This window comes from Ictidomys tridecemlineatus, chromosome 16 (genome assembly GCF_052094955.1).
Source record: "Ictidomys tridecemlineatus isolate mIctTri1 chromosome 16, mIctTri1.hap1, whole genome shotgun sequence".
Lineage (NCBI taxonomy): Eukaryota > Metazoa > Chordata > Mammalia > Rodentia > Sciuridae > Ictidomys > Ictidomys tridecemlineatus.
In genome coordinates this window covers 35969565-35996645 of record NC_135492.1, presented here as the reverse complement: position 1 = coordinate 35996645, position 27081 = coordinate 35969565, and the positions used below count along the sequence as shown (strand labels likewise).

At 42.8% G+C, this 27081-nt stretch overlaps 1 protein-coding gene and 1 pseudogene across 16 annotated transcripts in view; one reads left to right on the top strand and one right to left on the bottom strand.

The window, feature by feature from the left end:
- The window catches only part of LOC110597004 (uncharacterized), a 110978-nt gene that overhangs the window by 47738 nt on the left and 36159 nt on the right, over window positions 1–27081 (top strand). For 8 of the 16 annotated variants that reach the window (XM_078033872.1, XM_078033867.1, XM_078033868.1 and 5 more), the window contains 13 exons: window positions 2949–3042; window positions 4478–4585; window positions 5167–5195; window positions 5280–5361; window positions 7105–7178; window positions 8328–8421; window positions 17680–17739; window positions 19445–19552; window positions 20142–20170; window positions 20255–20336; window positions 22720–22793; window positions 23913–24006; window positions 26490–26594. In XM_078033872.1, coding sequence (XP_077889998.1) covers window positions 2949–3042; window positions 4478–4585; window positions 5167–5195; window positions 5280–5361; window positions 7105–7178; window positions 8328–8421; window positions 17680–17739; window positions 19445–19552; window positions 20142–20170; window positions 20255–20336; window positions 22720–22793; window positions 23913–24006; window positions 26490–26594 — 1033 coding nt within the window. The remainder of the gene's footprint in view (window positions 1–2948; window positions 3043–4477; window positions 4586–5166; window positions 5196–5279; window positions 5362–7104; window positions 7179–8327; window positions 8422–17679; window positions 17740–19444; window positions 19553–20141; window positions 20171–20254; window positions 20337–22719; window positions 22794–23912; window positions 24007–26489; window positions 26595–27081) is intronic. The other 8 variants (XM_078033866.1, XM_078033862.1, XM_078033871.1 and 5 more) reach the window with 8 other exon arrangements.
- LOC101960745 (transcription initiation factor TFIID subunit 13 pseudogene) lies at window positions 18219–18606 on the bottom strand (annotated as a pseudogene).

Sequence of the window (27081 nt, the reverse complement as noted above, 5' to 3'; positions counted from 1 at the left end):
AACATTTTTTTTCAACTTGTTTAGTGAGTGATAGAAAAAAAAGTCTTTGAATGCTGTTATTCGAGAATTAAGCAATTTGAAATGTTTCTTGCCTTTTCTTCTCACTTTATCTGTGTTAGTAAGACTGAGGTTTTGCAGGCATTGGGATGGATTTCTGTTCTCAGGATGTGTGTGGGCCCTTCAGTGCAAAGTCCTTTAGTGCCCTGGGCAGGGGTGATATCTCAGTGTCAAGTACCCAACTTGACATGACCAGCGGGTACTATGATGACCCACCAGGACATTTCTAAGAGTAGCTGGTAACTTCCAGTAAGAATGACAACTTAAAGCAGAACATGTATCACCTATTAAGAAAATGCTTGTTTAAAGTGATCACACGAACTGGAGAGGAGAGATGAAGAACAACAGTGTACACCTGGCTGAAAAAACAGGCAGTTGTCGTCATAAAATTATTAGGATGCAATTTAATAAGGGAGGAGAATGAAACGGATGTGATTAAACAGAGCTGGAGGATGAAATAGCAGAAAAAGTCATAACAATGAGAAAGTATTGGGTTTCAGTTGGCAAGAAGAGGGGGGTACAGGGGAAACATACAAGGAAGGAGCCAAGATCTCAGAAAATGACATGGAACAGGAAGAAAGAAAGACAGAAAGAATGAGGAAACCCCCTACTCAATAACTGACACAAAATACAAGAGCAATGAGAAAAGCATATAATTTCTCCTTGTTCATAAATTGAAATTGGGGAATTTATATCCACGGTCTCCAACTATAGAATCCAAAACCATGATGGGATTGCTTGAGGCAGATGTTGTCCCGTGTGGTCTCTCAGCTCAAACACACGTGATCTGCTAGTGCCGGGGTTTCCTGACACTCTTTGAGCATGGCAGATGAGGTCTGTTGGCAGAATCTACATTGTTCTGGAAAATGCAAGAACCTATCTTCTCACCAGACCTTGCCCCAGCTCTCCTTTACCTTTCTGCCTCTCGAATTCCTGCACAGCTTTTCTCCCTCACAACCACTGTTCTCCAAGCACCTATTTGGAAATTGCAGTGCCCCTGTTGGCCTCTACTCTATAGGTTGTCCAGTTGGCACAGCACACCTTCAGTCTCTGCTGTAGGCCATAGTATGAGGTCACACAACTGCCATCCCATGAGGAGAGCTTGCAGCTGTGCCTGGGGATACAACTCATGCACTGCCTTCTCATCTCTCAGACAGACCCTTCCACAAGGGGCTTGACAACAGGGATCCAGTGAAATCACCCTTCTCTTCTAAGAGAAGAGCTTAGAATCACCTCTATGTCAAAAGTGGGAGCAAACACTCCAAAAGCCACTGACCATGTTGGATTGACCGTACCTGAGATGTCTGCTCACATGTGTGGTACTGCATGCCATGAGTTTTCTGCCAGACACATCCCTGGCGTGATGTCACAGAACTGCAAACACCACATCAGAAGGAAAGTGTCCTGGGGTTTTCTAGTCCTTCTGTAGATCCTGAGACCTGCTGTAGCTGCCCAGAACTCTCAGCATCTCTGATGTCATTTCTCTCCCAGCCCAGCCTGAACAGTATTGGGTGTGCCTCCAGAGCCACTGAATTCAGGACACAGTATTGTAAAGAACTTTTTTAAATGCTGGAGTTCCAGCTCTATGAGAAATGACTAGAAAAAGGACTCTGAGTAAAGTTGGCTTCTGTTCAGCACCCTGATACTGCTAGCAGGAATTTGCAGTCCATCCATCCATCCTTCTTGGGGCTGGTTGTATAACTTGCATGTTGCAAATTGCACTGCTACAGACAGCGATGTTGACACCTGTCTCCCTGATAAGCTGATTCTTAGTTCCTTGTGATAAACTCCAAGACATACTGTAGCTTGGTGTCGAGGTGTTACATTCCTAGCTTTCTTGAGGAAACTCCAGACTGCTTTCTAGAGTGAAAATTCTTATTTTCAGGTTCACAATGTATGAGAGTAAGTGTCTACTTCTTTCCTCCATTAAATATGGGGCTGGCAGAATTCTTCTCCTCAGTTCACAAGAGGAAAACTTTCCCTTTTCCACCCCTTGCAATTTTCCCCTACCACTGCAGCAGGATATTTCTCCTGTGAATTTACTATTTTAAAAGCCAAAATTCTGGGCATCACTGGGTCTGCAGCTCTCTACACTGGTTCCCAGAGTTTTTCCACAGCAGCTGTTTCACTGGGAAACCTCACAGTAGTCAGTCACTGTGACTCAGCTCTGAAAAACATAAGGACATACTGTGTGTGGTTCTGCAGCCTTCTTTCTTCCGGCGGGGGATCTTTCTAGTTATCTCTCAGGAGAATATGTTGTTTCCTCTACCCAGATTGCATGTGCTGTTTTTCAACAGTAAGAAACATTTCTTTATCTTACTTTGTCATTTTATTGAACTAGATTTCCTCTAAGTGAAATGTTTACTAAAAGCTCTTTAGATCTTGTGAGGCCGTGATGACCAAAATGAGGCAAGTCCAACAGTGTTTCATTTCTGCTTCACATCACATAATTCCAACCCTCTACTCACAGCAAGCCTCATAATTGAACACTAAAAATTTCTGTAAATTCATTTTTGAAAATGTGTGATGCCACATAACATTAAGTGTATTTCTCAAGATGTTCTATTTAAGTATATACAGTGTTGATATTTCTCATGGGGATGCGAGATAGGGTTGCTTACACTGCATTTAGTGCTGTTAGAGTACAAACATGTCTAATATGTTGGCAGGGAATGTGTTTTCAATGAAATCATCACTGCTTTGACCAGAGGAACTTAAGAGTTCAGCTCTATCTGAAAAAAAAATGCTAGGTTGCCCTAGTGAAATTATGCTTCTTCAATCTCTAATTCTCGACATTTTACTTAGCTGCTTTCAAGACCAAAAATTGGGTGATGTCTAAAAGGGTGGTCATGAAATCTTCATGCATATCAATGGGTTCATTCATTTTGCAGATACTCTCTGAGGCTCATCCACAGATGCTCATATCTCAGTCATCTGGTAAGAAACATTATAGAGCAAAGGAGAAAGCAGACGGACATGACCATGGTAAGAACAACACCCTCTACACAGTTCTGGGGGTGGAATATCGATTTCTAACAAGAGCACTGGTTACTCTAATACTTGGAGAAATGAACCTAGTAAACAAGTAGAATTGAGAAAGCCAGAAAGATATAATGAGTTATCTCTGTTAAGACCCAAAGTCCAGGCGCAGGTTACACTGGGGGTGTCTCTCTTAGTTTCTTACAACACACGCACGGATCACAGGGGAGTTGGAAGTCATGCAGTGCAGAGGAGAAAGGGTGATAAACACTGAGAAGGGCAGAGAGAGAGAGATCACAGCGAGTAGATGAAGGAGAAATGAATTCTTCTCGCCCTTTAGGTTGGGAACCATGATCTGGAGGAAACCTGACTGTTCTTGGAAGGCACATGAGGCAGGGAAATGAGCAGCAGACTAAGTAGAGACCCAGACTCTCCAAGTCTAATAGATCCTCTGTTGGGGACCCTGTAGGAAATGCACATTCTGACTGAGCTGGTCTGTGCATCTGCGCTCCTTAGGGTAGAGCTGATGCCAGTCACCAGGATCTGCAGGCCACGCTGTAGAGGGGTCAGAAAGGATTTCCCTTTAGCACAGCCTGCTGCAGAGCCAGTGGAGCATCGAGTGTGATCAAGGGATTGCATATATTTTCTTTCATTTCTGATCTTGTCTCTACCAAGGGGGAAGAACTCAAGTACAGGATTTATATTTCTTAGGTCTGCTCACTAAATTGGGGAATAAGGAGGAGTGGGAACAACCCATAGACAGAACATCAAACAGAGAATCCAGACCACAGATTGATATATTGTTTTGAAAACTCCAAGGAAAGGAGAAATGGGGAATGAATGAAGTTAGCTTCGTAATCTTGGAGAAATGATGGGAAAACTGAGAGCAGGCAATTCAGGGGCTATCTGTATATCTAGCTTCCAAAATATGTGACACTCTGTTACCCGTCCATCATTTGAGCCACGAGGGGCTGGTAGAGTTGGGAGAAACTGCAGCCATGACCGTCTCCTCTCAGTCCCCACCAGACACACTGCTGGCTGTGGGTCAAGTAGAGTCATTCTGAGGAGCAAAATGACATTTCAGAATCATGGATTGTTTTTAAGATACCTATTGCTTCTTTCTTTCCTCCCTCCTCCACCCACCCCCCTTTTTCTCTTTTCCTACTTTGTTACTGAGGTAAATCTTCATGAAAACCCTTAACAAATGAGCAACTACAGAGAATAAAACTCATTTGTATACAGAAATCTTCAGTTATTATTCAAACACTAAAACTCTTGGTCATCTATGGGTGTTTGTGTGTGTCTCTCTCTGTGTGTGTGAGAGAGTATGTGTGTGATGAGTGATCACTGACATCTGATAAAGCTGTGACCTTCCATTTCACCTTGGCCCTTTGGATCGCCATGACTCAATATTTCACACTTATCAAATCTTATATCTTAGATATGGGATCTATCTGTTCTCACTCGAGGGGATCACGAAAGTCTCATCCAGTTACACCAGAGAATGCAGGAGAAGAGGATGCACAAGAGGAACCAGCATCCTACAGGGGTAGGAGAACAAACAATAGGTGTCCTAATGTGGTCCCTGTCCAAGTACGTATCTCAGCTCACTACTTTGCATGTTTTGCTTGTGGAGAAATGAACGTGACCTTCCCCTGGAGTCTGGGCACAGCTTTGGCCTTCCTGAACCAAAATGGAAGGACAAATGGAGGAAATGTAACAATCCTAGGGATCAAACCTTCCTACAGGTTACTAGTAAGATATGTACTTTAGCGGGTTTTTGTTTGTTTTTACTTGGGCTTTGCCATTGACTCTCTGAGGGCTGCCATGTCCCCATCAGTCTGCACCTTGACATTGGCATAGGTCCCCTTTCTGTTTTATTTATGATCATTGAACACACATAACCTCAGTTTTGTGAAAGAAACTGCATGTTCCAGGAAACCTATTCACGAAGTTCCTTTAGTAGCTTTGAGTCACGTGACTGTTGGCCAGAACCAGCCAGCGTGGAAACCCAGCAGGTAGCATGCTGTTGAGCAGAGCAAAACCATGCACCTCAGCTCTATGTGGAGGAAGGTCTGAGTTGTGTGGTCCTCTTCACCTGGATTGACAGTGTGTCCCTTTGTGTTTCAGCATCTTGGGACACGTCTGAATGCACGAAGGTAATTAAAGCTCTATACTGGTGCTGAATGGTTCCCTCTGCAGTGGGGAGGGGCACACTCTTGATGTCCTCTCTTCTTTCCAAGCACACTGAGCGCCCCGTCACAGTGAAGGAGCCCGACCCATGTCCAGGACCAGGGAAGGCGGAAGCAGAGACAGTCAGATCAGGTAAGTTGCACTACGACGTTCCAGGGGAACACTGTGTGAGAACAACTGGAATGCTAGCAGCCTTCCCACGTGTGAGGTCCTTGTCCCAAGGAGGTGGGAGGAGGTGACCCAATGTCTGGCAGTCGTCTCAGCACATGATCTCTCCTCTTTCTGAGAACATCCCTCCATTCTGAACTGCTTCCCCTCCATTTCATACTGGGGCTTTCTCATCATGGATCTCTGATGCTGTTTCCATTCTCCCTGTTTCCAGCCTTTGGGGAGATCTAGCTGCTGTGCAAATGTCACCTGGGCCTCTGCTCAGAATGTGAAAGGCCTGCCTTCTCAAACTTCCTAGAAATCTTTCCTACAGGAGCTGGGCCTCACTGAGTCCTTATGCCTGTCCCCCCTTCCCTGTGTCTGGCATTAGTCCTCACCATCCCTCTGTCCTCAGACAATGCAGACCCATTTTACACCTTCCTCTGTGTGGGCCTGCAGCGTTTCATCTCTCACCATCTCCTTCCTGGCTACTCTCCTCTCTCTGCACCTCCTTCCAGAAAAACCACCGTCTCTGGTACATTTTCTGTACTTGCTCAGGTCCTGGTGCCAATCACTGCCAGACACACAGGTTCCCCATGCCCTTCCAACCCGAGTCTCATGGGTATAGACTCATCTGCATCAGTTTCTCACACTTTCCAGCAGGGAAAACTTAGGTCCCTTGATAAGCACTGCCATGAACCTGTTGTTGTGTTTGTGTGTGTGTGTGTGTGTGTTTGTGTGTACACTGTTTTCATGAAGTGACCAAAGAAACCACTGTGGTGGTCTTCCCCGAGGACGGCTACAGCCTCAGCACTCCCCTCACCCCTGGAGAGAAGAGCAGGCTTTTCAGCACCAGTGCAGAGAGCAGCCTTGTGGTCAGACCAGCTCAGGCAGCATTTTTGATCCTAGGTTTCTCCTTAGCAACACACACCAAGGCCCATCTTAGAATGCAACTTCCTCTCCTCTCCTTCCCTTGGTCCGAGAAAGATCTGCTCTGGTGTTGGCCTGCAGGTTGTGGGCTGTCTTTGTTTGTGGTACACAGCTTTATGAATCCATAAGCCCTTCTGAGTGTCCAGTGTGAAATATGAATAAACCCCTCTTCCACTCACCTGCTAAGAAGCTCTTGACCCACTTCTTGGGGCTCCATGCTATGGCACAGCTTAGAATACAGCTTGCTCTAGGCCATGGTTTTCCCACACTCAGCCCTTCTTTCATGTGGAAGTTCAAGTTTGTTTCTGAACAAATCACATTGACCTTGAGCAGATGAGTCTTGGAGATGCGGTGTGCATTGAACCTGGTATCCTGTTGTGTGTTGACGATTTGGATCAGGAATAGTGCTCCATGAAGAAGTCATTGTTGGTTGGGTGCAGATGGACAGGCACATCTTATCCACAGCTGCTTGTAAGTCAGAGGCTGAAGAATGGCTGTGTTCAGTCCAGTCAGCAGAGGACTCCGGTTGCCAGTTATAAAGGCCGAGGGATAGAACTAAGTGTAGAGTAGTTGACAAGATTGCACAAGTGCCTGGGTCCACTCCCAAGTACAAACACAAAGAAAGGAAAACCGTGGAACATGGAAAGCAGGAGTTGCTCACCTAACATTGAACTTACTTAGAAAGTGTATTTGAGAACATTTAGTTGTACTGGTGTCACAGTTACTGCTTTCTATTTTGATTGATATTCACTCATAACTCAGTCCTAAGGACTGTGAGTAAATGTATTCATTTGTCAGCAGAGAACCTTGTTGATGTGACTTCAGAGGAAGAGCAGGAGAGTTCTGATGACACTCTACATAACCAGCCACAGGTACGTCAACGTGCAAATCGTTTATTCCCCGTTTCCTCTTGTTTTCCTTCCTAAAGAAAGGAGAGGAGGCCAGGTGAAAATACCTTTCAAATAGTGTTTTAGGAGACAAGCATCATATGACTTAACTTGAAAAAACCTCCTTAATCTGAAAATACCATTAAAAATCACGTCAACTTAGAGCTAAACTTTTTTTAGTGATAGAGGCAAAACATTTCTAAATGCCACTTGTCCTTCCATGTGAGTTAGCTTCTTGAAATGGAAAATGTTGAGAAGAAACTTGACACTGAAGAATAAGCCCCTGGACTGTGGGTGGTGTAAGTGTGAGGGCCACTGAATGCTTTCATGTGGAAGGGTGATGGTTGCCAAAGGCTCAACATCCTGGTGAAAATCACTCGTCATTTGCTCCACGCTGAACGATTTTTATTCTGTGGTAGCCTTTCCATTTAGTTTCTCACGTAGGCAGAAAATCCATCAATATGTTGACTATTTTGATCAAATGTCTTTAGTGTGTGTTAAAGAAATGTATTTGGATGTGGTAATGGGGGAATGATGGAATTTGGAGATGCCGTCTCACCATGTTTTCTGACATTGCCAGCATTCCCAGGGCGAGGTTTAGGTAGCAGGCATCTAGATGCATGTCACGTTGCCTGCACGTGTGGGTCCTTGGGCAGGGGTCTGACTCCAGAGTCAGATCCCCAAGTGAACACTGCGAAGTCTCATATTTCAAAATGAAAACTTTGTCAGTCCAGTGTTTACGATGTGTAATCCCACGTAATATCAAGCATATTCTTCAAAACTCTTTTTAAACAAGACTTGAAAACCTTCATACATGTGATAGGGAATGGGAAGGAGGGAGAGTTACAATGAATTTTGTTCCTTCTGTCCTTTAGGGTATGTACACCTCTGTTAGTGTGTTGTCAGGGGATGCCTTTTCTGTGACCTCCGTCCTGGTTTTACCAAATCCAGAGCCATAGGGAGATTCGGCTTTATCTGAAACAGAAATCCTTGTTTGCCCTAGTGAAATTATGCCTGTTCAATCTCTAATTGTCTACATTTTATTTAGCTGCTTTCAAGACCAAAAATTGGGTGGTGTCTAAAAGGGTGGTCATGAAATCTTCATGCACATGATTGGAGTCATTCATTTTGCAGATACTCTCTGAGGCTCATCCGCAGATGCGCATATCTCAATCATCTGGAGAGAAACATTATAAAGCAAAAGAGAAAGCAGATGGACATGACTGTGGTAAGAACAACACCCTCTACACAGTTCTGGGGGCGGAATATCGATTTCTAATAAGAGCACTGATTACTCTAATATTTTGAGAAATGAACCTAGTAAACAGGTAGAATTGAGAAAGCCAGAAAGATAATGAGTTGTCTCTCTTAAGATCTAGAGTCCGGCTGCAGGTTACACTGGGGTGTTCCTCTTAGTTTCTCTACAAGACACACACAGTCACAGGGGAGTTGGAAGTCATGCAGTGCAGAGGAGAAAGGGTGATAAATACTGAGAAGGGCAGAGAGAGAGAGAGAGAGAGAGAGAGAGAGAGAGAGAGAGAGAGAGAGAGAGAGAGAGAGAGAGAAAACAGCGAGTAAATGAAGGAAAAGAAGCCGTAGAGGCAGAGAAATTTCAGCCACGTGCCAGATGGGAAAGACCACTATATTCAAGGTGTGGAAAGAACATGGGAGTTTGCAGTTATGCACGTGCCTCAAGGTGTGAATATGTTTTCTAACATATTTCTAACCACTCATTCCCGCCTTAGTTGTCACTAAAAAGGAACTCACATGTGGAGAACTGATCATGAATAAAAATGGTGGTTTTTTTGGCTGGATTGGCTTAATTTGGTATCTTTTTGAAACTGAAATGTTCATGAAACTATGTGTGTAGTCGTATGTTTATATAAAACAATATCGTAGACATTCTTGCTGCTTACCTGGGATGATGCACAGAGGGCAGAGATAGTGGGATGGGGAGTGGAATGGTGTGCAAATGATTATACCCAAATCCGTAAGTGTCTAACCCCTACTTTGGAGAATCTGGACAGGAGAAGGGGGAAGAAACATTGTGAAAGGCAGAGAGACAGTAAGTGAAAGGACTTCTTCTCACCCCCCCTCCCAGGTTGTGGGGACCATGATCTGGAGGAAACCTGACTGTTCTTGGAAGGCACATGAGGCAGGGAAATGAGCAGCAGACTAAGTAGAGACCCAGACTCTCCAAGTCTAATAGATCCTCTGTTGGGGACCCTGTAGGAAATGCACATTCTGATTGAGCTGGTCTGTGCATCTGCGCTCCTTAGGGTAGAGCTGATGCCAGTCACCAGGATCTGCAGGCCACGCTGTAGAGGGGTCAGAAAGGATTTCCCTTTAGCACAGCCTGCTGCAGAGCCACTGGAGCATTGAATGTGATCAAGCGATTGCATGCATTTTCTTTCCATTTTTTTTAATTTTTTTATACTTCTTTCCTTGTATTAATAGGTTAAGAAACTAAAATTTTCTCAGGTACTTATTTATAGATTCTATTTATAAGTGGATTCAAAAAGTTCAGTTTCATAAACAGTAACATTCAGCGATCTCTTTAAATGCAATTTTAATCCTTATTTTAAGCTAAGGGCAATAATTTAGTGCAGTAAGCTATATTCACACAAAGCCTGTATACTCTGAACTACAAAAGTGGTTTTCATATCTACATCTGAACTACAAAAGTGGTTTTTATATCTACATCTGGTTTTAGTCAACTACACATTTCCACAAGTACTTACAAATATGTTTAAAAAGATTCTAAAAAACAATCTCAAATGCTTATCCTACCATTAGCTCATTAGACCTTGCCATTCCTGCTACTAAAAGTAGATGATTGGGAAAATGAGTTTTAAAACTTAAAAAGTAACCTAAGTCCCAAAAGGTCTTAAATCAAAACAAGTCTTTCAACATGGAAGCATCAATATGAAACTTTAAGTTTCTAAAAAATAAATAAATAAATAAATAAATAAATCACTCTTTAGAAAATATTAAAACAAATTATCATTTAAGACACATAAACATTCTTACAAAAATTTATAGTTTCAAATGGAGAAGATGGCCGCTGCGTACAGGGGTTGCTGAAGTGTTGAGCGTGGGGCTCTGAGCAGCGGCTTTAATCGAGATTTTAAGCAGCGTGTTAGAACTCCTTTCACCATTAATCTGTAGTGGATCACCTTGCCAAGCAGCAGAAATAACAAGGAGATCGAAAGAGAGATGCTTTTCTGCTCAGAGCCGCGGGTGCTCTGCGCCCATCTGCTGCCTCTTTCTCTTCGCTACTGGCAGAGGAGCTGAATACGTAATCATCAGCGGATTGTAAGTACCTGACAAGAAACCTCAGTACAACACCTTTTTTTTTTGAATATTTTCTATGCAAAGAGAGTTAGTGGATTGGGATTGGTGGCTGGGCGGTGGTTTCAGGGCCGAAAATCCACTCCGCGGAAGCCGCCATTTGCTTCCTGCTCTGACTACATCGTCCTGCTGCCGCACCTAGAGACGGGAACTGGGCTGTGTGCCGAGTCCTATCCTCTGAAGGCGGGACCACGACTCCGAACGCAGCGGTTGCGTGTTCCCTGCTGCACCTTTGGGCAAAAACGGTTCTGGATTTGCTTGGCAGTCCCCTGCAAGGGAACCCGCGCTCCGGAGGGAGGGGCTGGAGAGCTGTGGCGGCAGCCGCTTGGACACAGGCACCTAGCCGAGGAGCGACGGAGGTCCCAGCGTCGCTGCTAAGGCCGCGGACAACCGCGGCGCCAGAGCGCGGCCCACAGCCTGCCTGCTCAGGATCATTAGGCAAAGCTGAGCTGACGTGGAGCTAAGGCGTGCAGCCGGGGCCCCTCAGAAAACACACACTGAGCACGAATCAGTGGCATGCAAGCTCTGGTTCGCCTGCTTCTCCTGTCTCAGCACTAACGATCCCACTGAAATAACTAGTCCCACCTGAACTCACAGAGGTAAAAACCAACTGAGCACCATAGCCGGACCCAGGGAATCAGGAGGGACGTGGGACCTGCAGAGCAGAACTCACAGCTATTGCTTTCCACCAGTGCTGACAACAGAGGTCCCTTGCACCAGATACCAGGGGAGTCACTACCTGAGGGCAAACAAGTTCGCTGGGGCCCTCAGCCCCAAGCCATACAAACTTGGGGTCTGAGGGAGGCAAACAGAAAGGGTGTGGCCAGGCATCCATGAAAACAGAGCTCCCAGGAGCAGCAGACCCAGCGTGTAGCCAGTAGTGTGGTAAGCGTCACAGGTGAGCGGGGCCTGGATTGAGGAACCACAAGAGAAGGCTCTAAGTACTCAGGATTGGAGACCCTCACAGTCTGGGAAGAAGAGCTGAGGCACAGTGATTGGTTCCTACCTATCAAGAAAAGAAGCCTGGCCCAGTGGGCATAGCTCCACCTACTGGAAGAGAAGTTAACCGAGCTCTATGACTGCATTTATTATTATTATTATTTTTCAATGATTATTATTAGTACTTTTTTAAATGTTTCTATTTTTTTATCTTTTTATTTTTTTATCTTTATTTTTATTTTTTTTATTTTTTTATTTTTTTTTTTACTTTTGATGTTGATTAGTTGTTGTTCTTTAACTTTCTTATTAATGGTTTCAATTTTTTAAATTCTTTTTATTCTATTATGGTTACTATTATCTTTTAAACTTTAATTTTCATTTTTTATTATCACTATAACTTTTTTTTTGTTTTAAAGTCTTAATTTTTTGTTCTTTTCTTTCTTTCTTTTCACTTTTTTCTTCTGTCTTTTCATTTCTTTTCAATTTTCTTACTTCCCCTTTCCTGAACTCTACCTGCCTACACTCATTCTCTTTAGTGACTTCTTCCCTTCCCTTCTATTATCTCTCCTCCCAAGCATCCAATAAATTTATAAGAATAAACATTAACTCAGCAGTCAAACAGAACAAGAAGTAACATGAGCATAAAAAAGCAAGGAAGAAAAGGAGTACAAACAATGAAAGACAGCCTAAATATTCAGGAGGACTTAGAGTCATCAGAAAAATGGCCATATAAAGAACTCAAGGAACACCTTAGACAGATGGAAAAGAATCTTAAAGATCACATTGAAAGTGAATTACAGAAACAGATAAAAGAAGAAGTTAAGCATCTTTATCAGGAAATAGAGATTATTAAAAAAAATCAAAATGTAATTCTGGAAATGAAGGAAACGGTAAACCAAATTAAAAACTCTATCGAGAGTATCACCAACAGAGTGGAACAAGTAGAAGCCAGAACGTCAGATAATGAAGACAAAATATATCATCTTGAAAGGAGTCTAGCCAACTCAGATAGGCTGGTAAAAAATCACGAGAAAAACATCCAAGAGATTTGGGATAATATAAAAAAACCAAATTTGCGAGTCATCGGGATAGAAGGCGGCACAGAGATTAATACCAAGGGAATGAGTAACCTGCTGAATGAAATAATTACAGAAAACTTTCCAGAAATAAAAAAGGAAACAGATATACAAATTATAGATGCATACAGGACACCGAGCACACAAAATCACAGTAGACCAATGCCAAGACACATTGTTATGAAGATATCCAACATACAGAACAAAGAGAAAATATTAAAAGCTACAAGAGAAAAGAGGCAGATTACATTTAGGGGTAAACCAATAAGGTTAACAACGGATTTTTCATCACAGACGCTAAAAGCGAGAAGATCCTGGAACAACGTATTTCAAACACTGAAAGACAATGGTTGCCAACCAAGAATTTTGTATCCAGCAAAATTAAGCTTCAGGTACGACAACGAAATAAAAATCTTTCAGGATAAACAAAAACTAATAGAATTCGTAGCCAGAAAACCAGCATTGCAAAGCGTCTTGAGCAAAACATTACATGAGGAAGAAATGAAAAACAATAACCAAAACCATCAGTGGGAAGTGCCTCTATAAAGCCAGAGGGCGGGGGAAAGCTAAGCTAGGAGAAACAAACTAAAAGAAGATAAATAATCAAACATGACTGGAAGTACAAACCATACATCAATAGTAACTCTAAACGTTAATGGCTTAAACTCTCCAATAAAGCGACATAGGCTGGTAACATGGATTAAAAAAACAAACCCAACAATATGCTGCCTCCAGGAGACGCATCTGATTGGAAAAGACATACACAGGCTGAAGGTGAAAGGTTGGGAAAAAATATACCACGCACACGGACCTCGCAAGCAGGCAGGTGTGGCCATCCTCATATCGAATAAAATCGACTTCAAGACTAAATTAATCAAAAGGGATAAGGAAGGGCATTATATACTGTTAAAAGGAACCATTCACCAACAAGACATAACAATCATCAATATTTATGCACCAAATAATGGGGCTGTGATGTTCATGAAAGAAATTCTCATCAAGTTCAAGAATCAAATAGACCACAATACAATAATTATGGGTGACTTCAACACACCTCTCTCACCATTGGACAGATCTTCCAAACAAAAGTTGAATAAAGAAACTATAGAACTCAATATCACAATCAACAACCTAGACTTAACTGACATATATAGAATATATCATCCAACATCAAGTGGCTATACTTTTTTTTCAACAGCACATGGATCCTTCTCAAAAATAGACCATGTATTATGTCATAGGGCATCCCTCAGTAAATATACAGGGGTGGAGATAATACCATGCATTTTATCTGATCATAATGCAATAAAAATGGAAATCAATGATAAAAGAAGGAAGGAAAAATCCTACATCACATGGAAAATGAACAATATGTTACTGAATGATCAATGGGTTACAGAAGACATAAAGAAGGAAATCAAAAAATTCTTAGAGATAAATGAAAACACAGACACAACATATCGGAATCTATGGGACACAATGAAAGCAGTTTTAAGAGGGAAATTCATTGCCTGGAGGTCATACCTCAAAAAAAGGAAAAACCAACAAATAAATGAGCTCACACTCCATCTCAAAGCCCTAGAAAAGGAAGAGCAAAACAACAGCAAATGTAGCAGAAGGCAAGAAATAATTAAAATCAGAGCGGAAATCAATGAAATTGAAACAAAAGAAACTATTGAAAAAATTAACAAAACTAAAAGTTGGTTCTTTGAAAAAATAAATAAGATTGACAGACCCCTAGCCATGCTAACGAAGAGAAGAAGAGAGAGAACTCAAATTACTAACATACGGGATGAAAAAGGCAATATTACAACAGACACAACAGAAATACAGAAGACAATTAGAAATTATTTTGAAAACCTATATTCCAATAAAATAGAGGATAGTGAAGACATCGATAAATTCCTTAAGTCATATGATTTGCCCAGACTGAGTCAGGAGGATACCCACAACTTAAACAGACCAATATCAATAGATGAAATAGAAGAAGCAATCAAAAGACTTCCAACCAAGAAAAGCCCAGGACCGGATGGGTATACAGCGGAGTTTTACAAAACCTTTAAAGAAGAATTAATACCAATACTTTTCAAGTTATTTCAGGAAATAGAAAAAGAGGGAGCTCTGCCAAATTCATTCTATGAGGCCAACATCACCCTGATTCCGAAACCAGACAAAGACACCTCAAAGAAAGAAAACTACAGACCAATATCCCTGATGAACTTAGATGCAAAAATCCTCAATAAAATTCTGGCGAATCGGATACAAAGGCACATCAAAAAATTGTACACCATGATCAAGTAGGATTCATCCCTGGGATGCAAGGATGGTTCAATATACGGAAATCAATAAATGTTATTCACCACATCAATCGACTTAAAGATAAGAACCATATGATCATCTCAATAGACGCAGAAAAAGCTTTCGACAAAGTACAGCATCCCTTTATGTTCAAAACACTAGAAAAACTAGGGATAACAGGATCTTACCTCGACATTGTAAAAGCTATTTATGCCAAGCCTCAGGCTAGCATCATTCTGAATGGAGAAAAATTAGAGGCATTCCCCCTAAAATCTGGAACAAGACAGGGACGCCCTCTCTCACCACTTCTATTCAATATAGTTCTCGAAACACTGGCCAGAGCAATTAGACAGACGAAAGAAATTAAAGGCATAAAAATAGGAAAAGAAGAACTTAAATTATCACTTTTTGCGGACGACATGATTCTATACCTAGAAGAACCAAAAGGGTCCACAAAAAAACTACTAGAACTAATAAATGAATTCAGCAAAGTAGCAGGATATAAAATTAACACGCATAAATCAAAGGCATTTCTGTATATCAGCGACAAAACTTCTGAAATGGAAATGAGGAAAAACACTCCATTCACAATATCCTCAAAGAAAATAAAATACTTGGGAATCAACCTAACAAAAGAGGTGAAAGATCTATACAATGAAAACTACAAAACCCTAAAGAGAGAAGTAGAAGAAGATCTTAGAAGATGGAAAAATATACCCTGTTCATGGATAGGCAGAACTAACATCATCAAAATGGCGATATTACCAAAAGTTCTCTATAGGTTTAATGCAATCCCAATCAAAATCCCAACGGCATTTCTTGTAGAAATAGATAAAGCAACCAGGAAATTCATATGGAAAAATAAAAGGCCCAGAATAGCAAAAGCAATTCTAAGCAGGAAGTGTGAATCAGGTGGTATAGCAATACCAGATTTCAAACTATATTACAGAGCAATAGTAACAAAGACAGCATGGTACTGGTACCAAAACAGACGGGTGGACCAATGGTACAGAATAGAGGACACAGAGACTAATCCACAAAGCTACAACTATCTTATATTTGATAAAGGAGCTAAAAGCATGCAATGGAGGAAGGATAGCATCTTCAACAAATGGTGCTGGGAAAACTGGAAATCCATTTGCAACAAAATGAATCTGAATCCCCTCCTCTCGCCATGCACAAAAGTTAACTCAAAGTGGATCAAGGAACTAGATATCAAAACAGAGACTCTGCGCCTGATAGAGGAAAAAGTTGGCTCCGATCTACATATTGTGGGGTCGGGTTCCAAATTCCTTAACAGGACACCTATAGCACAAGAGTTAATAACAAGAATCAACAAATGGGACTTACTTAAACTGAAAAGTTTTTTCTCAGCAAGAGAAACAATAAGAGAGGTAAATAGGGAGCCTACATCATGGGAACAAATTTTTACTCCTCACACTTCAGATAGAGCCCTAATATCCAGAGTATACAAAGAACTCAAAAAATTAAACAATAAGAAAACAAATAACCCAATCAACAAATGGGCCAAAGACCTAAATAGACACTTCTCAGAGGAGGACATACAATCAATCAACAAATATATGAAAAAATGTTCACCTTCTCTAGCAGTTAGAGAAATGCAAATCAAAACCACCCTAAGATACCATCTCACTCCAGTAAGATTGGCAGCCATTATGAACTCAAACAACAACAAGTGCTGGTGAGGATGTGGGGAAAAGGGTACTATTGTACATTGCTGGTGGGACTGCAAACTAGTGCAGCCAATTTGGAAAGCAGTATGGAGATTCCTGGGAAAGCTGGGAATGGAACCACCATTTGACCCAGCTATTGCCCTTCTCGGACTATTCCCTGAAGACCTTAAAAGAGCTTATTACAGGGATACTGCCACATCGATGTTCATAGCGGCACAATTCACAATTGCTAGACTGTGGAACCAACCCAGATGCCCTTCAATAGATGAATGGATAAAAAAAATGTGGCATTTATACACCATGGAATATTACGCAGCACTAAAAAATGACAAAATCATGGATTTTGCAGGGAAATGGATGGCACTAGAGCAGATTATGCTTAGTGAAGCTAGCCAATCCCTAAAAAACAAATACCAAATGTCTTCTTTGATATAATGAGAATAACCAGGATCAGAGCAGGGAGGAAGAGCAGGAAGGAAAGATCAACATTAAACAGATACAATAGGTGGGAGGGAAAGGGAGAGAAAAGAGAAATTGCATGGTAATGGAGGGAGAAGCTCATTGTTATACTAAAGCACTCATAAGAGGTTGCGAGGGGAATGGGTAAATAAACAAGGAGAGAAGTGAAATACAGTAGATGGGGTAGAGAGACAAGATGGGAGGGGAGGGGGGGGATAGTAGAGGATAGGAAAGGGAGCAGAATACAACAGATACTAATAGGGCATTATGTAAAAATGTGGATATGTAACAGATGTGATTCTGCAATCTGTATTCGGGGTAAAAATGGGAGTTCATAACCAACTTGAATCTAATGTATGAAACATGATATGTCAATAGCTTTGTAATGTTTTGAACAACCAATAAAAAAAAATTAAAAAAAAAAACTATGAAAAAAAAAAATAAAAGATTACTGAATGACAAAAAAAAATTTATAGTTTCAAATATCATCTCCTTAAAAGAAAAAAACCAGTTTACTCTCTTTAATAATATCTCAGACCACTGTTGTCTAAAAACTTCAGAATATGTAAGGCATATGTTTCAGCTGTGATAGTCAAAATGACATTTTGATCTCACATATTAAACAGCTATAGGATAGCTTATAATGGCACAAATCTGCAATTTTCACAGTGAAGGAGCCCATCCCATGTCCAGGACCAGGGAAGGCGGAAGCAGAGACAGTCAGATCAGGTAAGTTGCACTACGACGTTCCAGGGGAACACTGTGTGAGAACAACTGGAATGCTAGCAGCCTTCCCACGTGTGAGGGCCTTGTCCCAAGGAGGTGGGAGGAGGTGACCCAATGTCTGGCAGTCGTCTCAGCACATGATCTCTCCTCTTTCTGAGAACATCCCTCCATTCTGAACTGCTTATCTTACCATTAGCACATAAATACTCCTTCATCCTTATCTAGGTAGTCAGAAGTCAGAAGGACCTGCATCATTTGTAAGGTACTTTAACTTCTGTGTAGCCATTAAAACTCACTAAGTAATTCAAGTATAGTCATGTAAAGGCAATTAGAGGCTCAAGGATCACTCTAGAATCAAAGACATGAAAATAATGGCTGAAAACTCTGTATATCCATCTTGTATTGACATGCCTAGATATTAGGACATCACTGTACAAAATACACAATTATTATGATTCCCACAGAAGATAAATGAAATTTCATTAAGTACAAAAATTATCAAGATCATAGTTTGCTTCATCAAGTGCTGTTCTTGCTCGTTTCAATCCTTCATTGATGGTAAGCAAGTCTTTAACCCTAGCACACTTCCTTGGGTCCATTCAAATAAAGAAGATGATATCTTCAACTTGTACTCAACCTTGTCTGCCAGTTGACATTGCCCTGGGAGTCATTTCAGTGAAGAACTCTGTGACAAGGTCTTCAAGAATAGCCACTGACTCAGTGTACCGATTCTGGTCATCCTCAAACCCATACATCACACATTGTAATTCTTTAGAAAAAAGTCTCTCTTTTACCCTGTCCACCTTCTGCACTTCCTCCAATTTCTTCATTTTCTTCCTCAATGTTCGGGTTGTCTTCCTTGTCAGCCATCCCACTAGCCACCAGCCCACAGCGCCCGTCTTCCCTGCATTCTGATCCTGTCTCTTGCAAGGGGAATAACTCAAGTACTAGACTTAAATTTCTTAGGTCTACTCCCTAAATTGGGGATTAAGGGGGAGTGGGGACAATCCATATGTAGAATGTCATAAACAGAGAGAATCAAGAACACAGAGTGAGATGTTGCTTTGAAAAGTCCCAGGGATGGAGAAATGGGGAATGAACAAAGAATGTTAGCTGGGTAATCTTGGAAGAAATGATGGGGAAACTGAGAGCAGGCAATTCAGGTGCTATCACTCTGTCTAGCTTCCAAAATATGTGAGACTCTGTTACCCATCCATCATTTGAGCCTTGAGGAGCTGGTAGATTTGACACATGGCAGCCATGACTGTCTCCTCTCCTTACTTATCGGAAATGCTGCTGACTGTGGATTGAGTAGAGTCATTCTGAGGAGCAAAATGACATTTCAGAATCATTGGTTGTTTTTAAAGATACCTACTTCTTCTTTCCTACTTTGTTACAAAGCTAACTCCTCATCCTTCAAAAAGTAATTCTCATTTTGTAGAAAGCCAGGCCTTTCATGAATATGCTTAAGAAATGAACAAGTTACAACGAAATTCATTTGTAAACGGAGTCTTTATAGAGTTATTCGTTAAACACCAAGCCTCTTGGTCATCTAAGGGTGTGTGTGTGTGTGTGTGTGTGTGTGTGTGTGTGTGTGTGTGTTTTGAAAGATTATTGATATCTGATAAAGCTGTGACTTTCCATTTCACCTTTCCCCTTTGGTATGACATGACTCAATATTTCACACTGGTCAAACTTTATTTCTTAGACGTGAGGTCTATCTGTTCTCACTCGAGGGGATCACGAAAGTCTAAACTGGCTACACCACAGAATACAGGAGAAGAGGATGCACAAGAGGAACCAGCGTCCTACAGGGGTAGGAGAAACAAACCATAGGTCACTTAGTGTCCCTGTCCAAGTATGTATCTCAGCTCACTACTTTGCATGTTTCGCTTTGTGGAGAAATGAACCTGACCTTCCACTGGAGTCTGGGCTCAGCTTTGGCCTTCCTGAACCAAAATGGAAGGACAAATGGAGGAAATGTAACAATCCTAGGGATCAAACCTTCCCACAGGTTTCTAGAGAGAGATGTACTTTGGCGGGTTTTTGTTTGTTTTTACTTGGGCTTTGCCATTGACTCTCTCAGGGCCCCTCTTGGAGGCTGCCATGGGAGATCGCTGAGCTCCCCATCAGTCTGCACCTTGGCATTGGCATAGGTCCCCTTTCTGTTTTATTTATGACCATCTGACACAACAAAATACATGTTCCAGGAAACCTATTCACGAAGCACCTTTAGTAGCTTTGAGTCAGTGACGGTTGTTGGCCAGAACCAGCCAGCGTGGAAACCCAGCAAGTAGCATGGTGTTGAGCAGAGCAAAACCATGCACCTCAGCTCTATGTGGAGGAAGGTCTGAGTCGTGTGGTCCTCTTCACCTGGGTTAACAGTGTGTCCCTTTGTGTTTCAGCATCTTGGGACACCACGGAATGCACGAAGGTAATTAAAGCTCTATACTGGTGCTGAATGGTTCCCTCTGCAGTGGGGAGGGGCACACTCTTGATGTCCTCTCTTCTTTCCAAGCACACTGAGCGCCCCGTCACAGTGAAGGAGCCCGACCCATGTCCAGGACCAGGGAAGGCGGAAGCAGAGACAGTCAGATCAGGTAAGTTGCACTACGACGTTCCAGGGGAACACTGTGTGAGAACAACTGGAATGCTAGCAGCCTTCCCACGTGTGAGGGCCTTGTCCCAAGGAGGTGGGAGGAGGTGACCCAATGTCTGGCAGTCTCTCACATCCCTCCGTTCTGAACTGCTTCCCCTCCATTTCATACTGGGGCTTTCTCATCATGGATCTCTGAAGCTGTTTCCATTCTCCCTGTTTCCAGCCTTTGGGGAGATGTAGCTGCTGTGAAATGTCACCTGAGCCTCTGCTCAGAATGTGAAAGGCCTGCCTTCTCAAACTTCCTAGAAATCTTTCCTAACAGGAGCTGTGCCTCACTGAATCCTTATGCCTGTCCCCCCTTCCCTGTGTCTGGCATTAGTCCTCACCATCCCTCTATCCTCAGACAATGCAGACCCATTTTACACCTTCCTCTGTGTGGGCCTGCAGCGTGTCATGCTCTCACTATCTCCTGCTTCCTGGCTACTCGCCTCTTGTCTCTCTCTGCACCTTCTTCCAGAAAAACCACAATCTTGAGACCTTTTCTCTGCCTGCTTGGGTTCTGGTGCCAGACATACAGGTTCCCCATTGCCCTTCCAACCCGAGTCTCATGGGTATAGTCCAATCTGCACCAGTTTCTCACACTTTCCAGCAGGGAAAACTTAGTCCCTTGATAGGCACTGCCATTGTTATGCCACATTCGTGGGATCCCATAGACCTCCAGGAGCCAAGTACGATGCAAGCACACAAGAGTCTTATCGTAAGCTGGAGGCTGGACTCACAACCGTTTCCAGCGCAGTGGTCCCTGGGAGTGAGTCCTGGTCCTTTGTTTAGTGAGATTTTATAGGTTTTGGGGGAATACTCTATGTGTCACAACATCACACAGCAAATCATTCCATACTGTGGGAAAATCAAACAACTCTTAACATTGATTAGCACATTCAATGGCGGGAACAACTTGGGCAGGGGTGATTGGTTAGTATGAGGGAGGGATTCATTTGAACTGATCCGTTTAGGCCATGAGGGGTGTACATGCTAAACTACATGGTTTCCCAACATGTTATCAACTACCATAAACTACTGGGGGGTCATCTGGCATCCCAGGTATTTTCTCTGTCTCATGCTGATTGGAGGTTGCTAGGGGGTTGCTATGGGTCCTCACCTAGCCTGACACCTGGTACCCCAGACCTCTCCAGTTATTTACAGACGAACAACACAGCAGGGTGGGTATGTGGTAGGAGTGCTCTGTGGGTTTTTCCAAGGAAAAGGGTCACGTCCCCTTCCTTAGGACAGGCCTTGGGGTAGAAGCTGCTGTTATTTATTTTTAAAAATGGAATCACATTAGTTTCTCACCATGAGCCTGTTGTGTTTCTTTGTGTGTGTGTATGTGTGTGTGCGTGCGCTGTTTTCATGAGCTGAACCAAAGAAACCACTGTGGTGCTCTTCCCCGAGGATGGCTACAGCCTCAGCACTCCCCTCACCCCTGGAGAGAAGAGCAGGCTTTTCAGCACCAGTGCAGAGATCAGCCTTGTGGTCAGACCAGCTCAGGCAGCATTTTTGATCCTTGTTTCTCCTTAGCAACACACACCAAGGCCCAACTTAGAATGCAGCTTCCTCTCCTCTCCCTCCCTTGGTCTGAGGCAGGTCTGCTCTGGTGTTGGCTTGCAGGTTGTGGGCTGTCTTTGTTTGTGGTACACAGCTTTATGAATCCATAAGCCCTTCTGAGTGTCCAGTGTGAAAATTGAATAAAACCCCTCTTCCACTCACCTGCTGAGAAGCTCTTGACCCATTTCTTGGGCCTCCACACTGTGGCACAGCTTAGAATGCAGCTTGCTCTAGGCCATCCGTTTTCCCACACTCAGCCCTTCTTTCATGTGGAAGTTCAAGTTTGTTTCTGAGCAAATCACATTGACCTTGAGAAGATGAGTCTTGGAGATGCGGTGTGCATTGAACCTGGTATCCTGTAGTGTGTTGACGATTTGGATCAGGAATAGTACCCCGTGAAGAAGTCATTGTTGGTTGGGTGCAGATGGACAGGCACATCTTATCCACAGCTGCTTGTAAGTCAGAGGCTGAAGAATGGCTGTGTTCAGTCCAGTCAGCAGAGGACCCCGGTTGCCAACCAAAATGGCCGAGGGATAGAACTAAGTGTAGAGTAGTTGACAGATTGCACAAGTGTCTGGGTCCACTCCCAAGGTGCAAACACAAGGAAAGGAAAACCGTGGAACATGGAAACCAGGAGTTGCTCACCTAACATTGAACTTACTTGGAAAGCGTATTTGGGAACATTTAGTTGTACTGGTGTCACAGTTACTGCTTTCCATTTTGATTGATATTCACTCATAACTCAGTCCTAAGGACTGTGAGTAAATGTATTCATTTGTCAGCAGAGAACCTTTTTGATGTGACTTCAGAGGAAGAGCAGGAGAGTTCTGATGACACTCTACATAACCAGCCACAGGTACGTCAACGTGCCAATCCTTTATTCCTGGTTTCCTCTTGTTTTCCTTCCTAAAGAAAGGAGAGGAGGCCAGGTGAAAATACTTTTGAAAGTAGTCTTTAGCATTTAGGCATCATAATCTATGGCTTAACTTCTAAAAACCCCCTTAAGTGGTTAGAATCTAAAAAATAGCATTAGAAATCATGTCAACTTAAAGCTAGACTTCATTTTGTGATGGAGGCAAAAGGTATCTAAATGCCGCTGGTGCTTCCTCGTGAGAAAGCTTCCAGAAAAGGAAAACATTGGGATGAAAAAGTACCTGGACCATGAATAGTGTAAGTGTGATGGCCACTGGGTGCATTCCTGCAGAAGGGTGGTGGTTGCCAAAGGCTCAACATCCTGGAGAAAATCACTCGTTATTTATTCCAAGCTGAACAATTTTTATTTGTGTTGACCTTTCCATTTCATTTCTCATGCATGCAGAAAATTGGTCCATATATTGATTATTTTGATCAAAATGTCTTTAGTGTGTGTTAAAGAAATATATTTGGATGCAGCATGGGGGAATGATGGAATTTGGAGATGCTGTCTCGCCATGTTTTCTCACATTGCCAGCATTCCCAGGACGAGGTTTAGGTAGCAGGCATCTAGATGTATGTCACTTGGCCTGCACGTGTGGGTCCTTGGGCAGGGGTCTGTCCCAGTGTCAGATCCCCAAGTGAACACCTAAGTCTCATATTTTAAAACTGGTCAATCCAGCATTTATAATGTATAATCCCACGTAATATCAAGCATACTCCTCAAAGCTCTTTCAAATACGAATTGAAAAACCTTCTTATATGTAAAGGGGAATGGGAAGGAGGGAGAGTTACAATGAATTTCGTTCTTCCTGTCTTTTGGGGTGTGTTCACCTCTGTTAGCATGTTGTCAGGGATGCCTTTTCTGGTACCTCCATCCTGCTTTTACCAAATCCAGAGCCATTAAAAGATAAAGAGTTCAGGTTCATCCAGAGCACAAATGCTAGGGTGCCCTGTGGAAAGGATGACTGTTCAGTCTGAACTTAGCTACATTTTAGTCAGACCAAAAATTGGGTGGAGTCAAAAAGGGTGGTCATGAAATCTTCATGCATTCATTTTGCAGATACTCTCTGAGGCTCTTCTGCAGATGCAGCTTTCTCACTCATCTGGTGAGAAACAGCATAGAGCAAAGGAGGAAACAGATGGACATGACCGTGGTAAGAAGGACACAGTCTACACAGTTCTAGGGGCAGAGTATCGATTTCTAACATGAGCACTGGTTACTCTAATCTTGGAGAAATGAACCTAGTAAACAGAATTGAGAAAGCCAGAAAGATAATGAGTTGTCTCTATTAAGACCCCAAAGTCCAGCTGCAGGTTACACTGAGGGTGTCCCTCTTAGTTTCTCTACAAGACACACACAGTCATAGGGGAGTTGGAAATCATGCAGTGCAGAGGGGAAGGGGTAATAAACACTGAGAAGGGCAGAGAGATACAGAACACAGCGAGTAAATGAAAAGAAGCCAGATGGGAAAGTGCCAGATGGGAAAGACCAGTGTATTCAAGGTGTGGAAAGAACATGGGAGTTTCCAGTTATGCACGTGCCTCAAGGTGTGATGTAGGTTTTCTGACCTCTCACTCCTGACTTAGTTGTCACTAAAAAGGAACTCACATGAGAAGAACTGATCAAGCAGATAGACAGGTTTTTAAAAAAAATTTGGTTTTGAAACTGAAATGTTCATGAAACCATGTGTGACGTTACACGTTTGTATGAAAGAATATCATAGAGTTTCTTGCTGCTTACCTGGGACGATGCACAGAGGGCAGAGATAGCGGGATGGGGATTGGGATACTGTGCAAATGATTATGCCCAAACCTATAGATTACTAACCCCTACTTTGGAGAATCTGGACAGGAGAAGGGGGAAGAAACAGTGTGAAAGGCAGAGAGAGACAGCGAGTAAGTGAAGGAGAAAGGACTCTTCTCGCCCTTCAGGTTGGGGACCATGATCTGGAGGAAACCTGACTGTTCTTGGAAGGCACATGAGGCAGGAAATGAGCAGCAGACTAAGTAGAGACCCAGACTCTCCAAGTCTAATAGATCCTCTGTTGGGGACCCTGTAGGAAATGCACATTCTGACTGAGCTGGTCTGTGCATCTGTGCTCCTTAGGGTGGAGCTGATGCCAGTCACCAGAATCTGTGGGCCACGCTGTAGAGGGGTCAGGAAGAATTTCCTTTAGCACAACTAGCTGCAGAGCCACTGGAGCATTGAGTGTGATCAAGCGATTGCATACATCTTCTTTCCTTTCTGATCTTGTCTCTTGCAAAGGGGGAGGGACTCACATACAAGATTTATATTTTTTAGATCTACTCGCTAAATTGGGGAATAAGGAGGAGTGGGGACAATCCATAGAGAGAATCAAGACCACAGATTGAGATGTTCTTTTGAAAATTGTTTCCCTTTCCCTGAGCCTTAAACACACAGACCTTTTGCCCACACACAGATACCACTTGCCGGGTAGCTCAGGACTAAAACACCCAGCAGTTACTCCAGGGGAACTAGGTAAATGAGCTGCATGAAAAAAACCACACAAGAGACAGAAATACTTTTTTCTTTGGGGTTGCTGTCCCATTCCTCTGACCTTAAGTATCTGCAGAAAGAGATCAAGCTCACACATGCTGATGCCTTTTATGGAGGAGAAGCTATTCAAATGTGGCCAGGGGTCAGGTTTCAAAGTGCTGAGTCTAGCTTCATGATGTCCACTGTCAGCAAGTTGTCAGACATTTAGATAGGCCACACCCAAGGGGACAGTAAGAGAAGGGGACACACAAAAAGGTGTTTCCATGGAACATTCTATGCCAAACAGGGTGAGGGGTAATATTACAAAGGAACAGGAGAGTGTAGCTCCACCCATGGGATTGCAGGAAGACAAGCCCACGCAGGAAGACACTCACTCAGTTACCTGCTAGTCTGTCTCCCAAAGAAAAGTCCCAGGGACGGAGAAATGGGAAATGAATGAAGTTAGCTGCGTAATCTTGGAGGGAATGATGGGGAAACTGAGAGCAGGCAATTCAGGGGCTATCTGTATATGTAGCTTCCAAAATATGTGACACTCTGTTACCCGTCCATCATTTGAGCCACGAGGGGCTGGTAGAATTGAGACAAACTGCAGCCATGACCGTCTCCTCTCAGTCCCCACCAGACACACTGCTGGCTGTGGGTCGAATGGAGTCATTCTGAGGAGCAAAATGACATTTCAGAATCATGGATTTTTCTTGATAGCTGCTGCTTCTGTCTTTTTTTCCCTCCCTCCCCTTCGCTATCTCTCAAACTCTCTCACTCTCTCTCTCTCTCTCTTTTCCTCCTGCCTGAATATGAAATCATGGCACTGGACATTCTGGAAATTCACTTTGTTACTTCAAAAAGTAATTCTAGTTTTGTGCAAAGCCAGGCCTTTCACGAATACATTTAAGAAATGAGGAAGTTCCTCAGAACAAAACTCGTTTGTGAACAGAATTTTTTATAGAGTTTGTTCTTCAAGCATCCAAAATCTGGGTCATATATGGGTGTTTGTTTGTGTGTGTGTGTGAGAGAGAGAGAGATGAATGATTATTGATAAAGTTGTGACCTTCCATTTCACCTTGGCCCTTTGGATCGCCATGTCTCAATCGTTTACACTGAACAAACCTTATTTCTTAGATATGGGGCCTATCTGTTCTCACTCGAGGGGATCCCGAAAGTCTAATCCGGTTTCGCCAGAGAATGCAGAAGAGGTTGCACAAGAGGAACCAGCATCCTACAGGGGTAGGAGAACAAACCATAGGTGTCCTAGTGTCCCTCTCAAAGAATCTCAGCTCACTACTTCACATGTCTTGCTTTGTGGAGAAATGACAGGTTTCTAGTAAGATATGTACTTTGGATGGTGTTTTTTGGGGGGAGGGGCTGGGTTTGTTTGTTTCTTTTCTTTTTTTCTTTTTATGTGGTGCTGACAATCAAACCCAGGGCCTCACATGTACAAGACAAGCACTCAGTCACTGAGCCCCAGCCCCTTGGCTGGGTTTTTTTTTTCCTGTTTTTACTTGGGCTTTGCCATTGAATCTCTCAGGGCCCCTCTTGGAGGCTGCCATGGGAGATCGCTGAGCTCCCCATCAGTCTGCACCTTGGCATTGGCATAGGTCCCCTTTCTGTCTTATTTATGCCTATTTGACACATGACCTCAGTTTTGTGAAAGAAACTGCATGTTCCAGGAAACCTATTCACGAAGCTCCTTTAGTAGCTTTGAGTCATATGA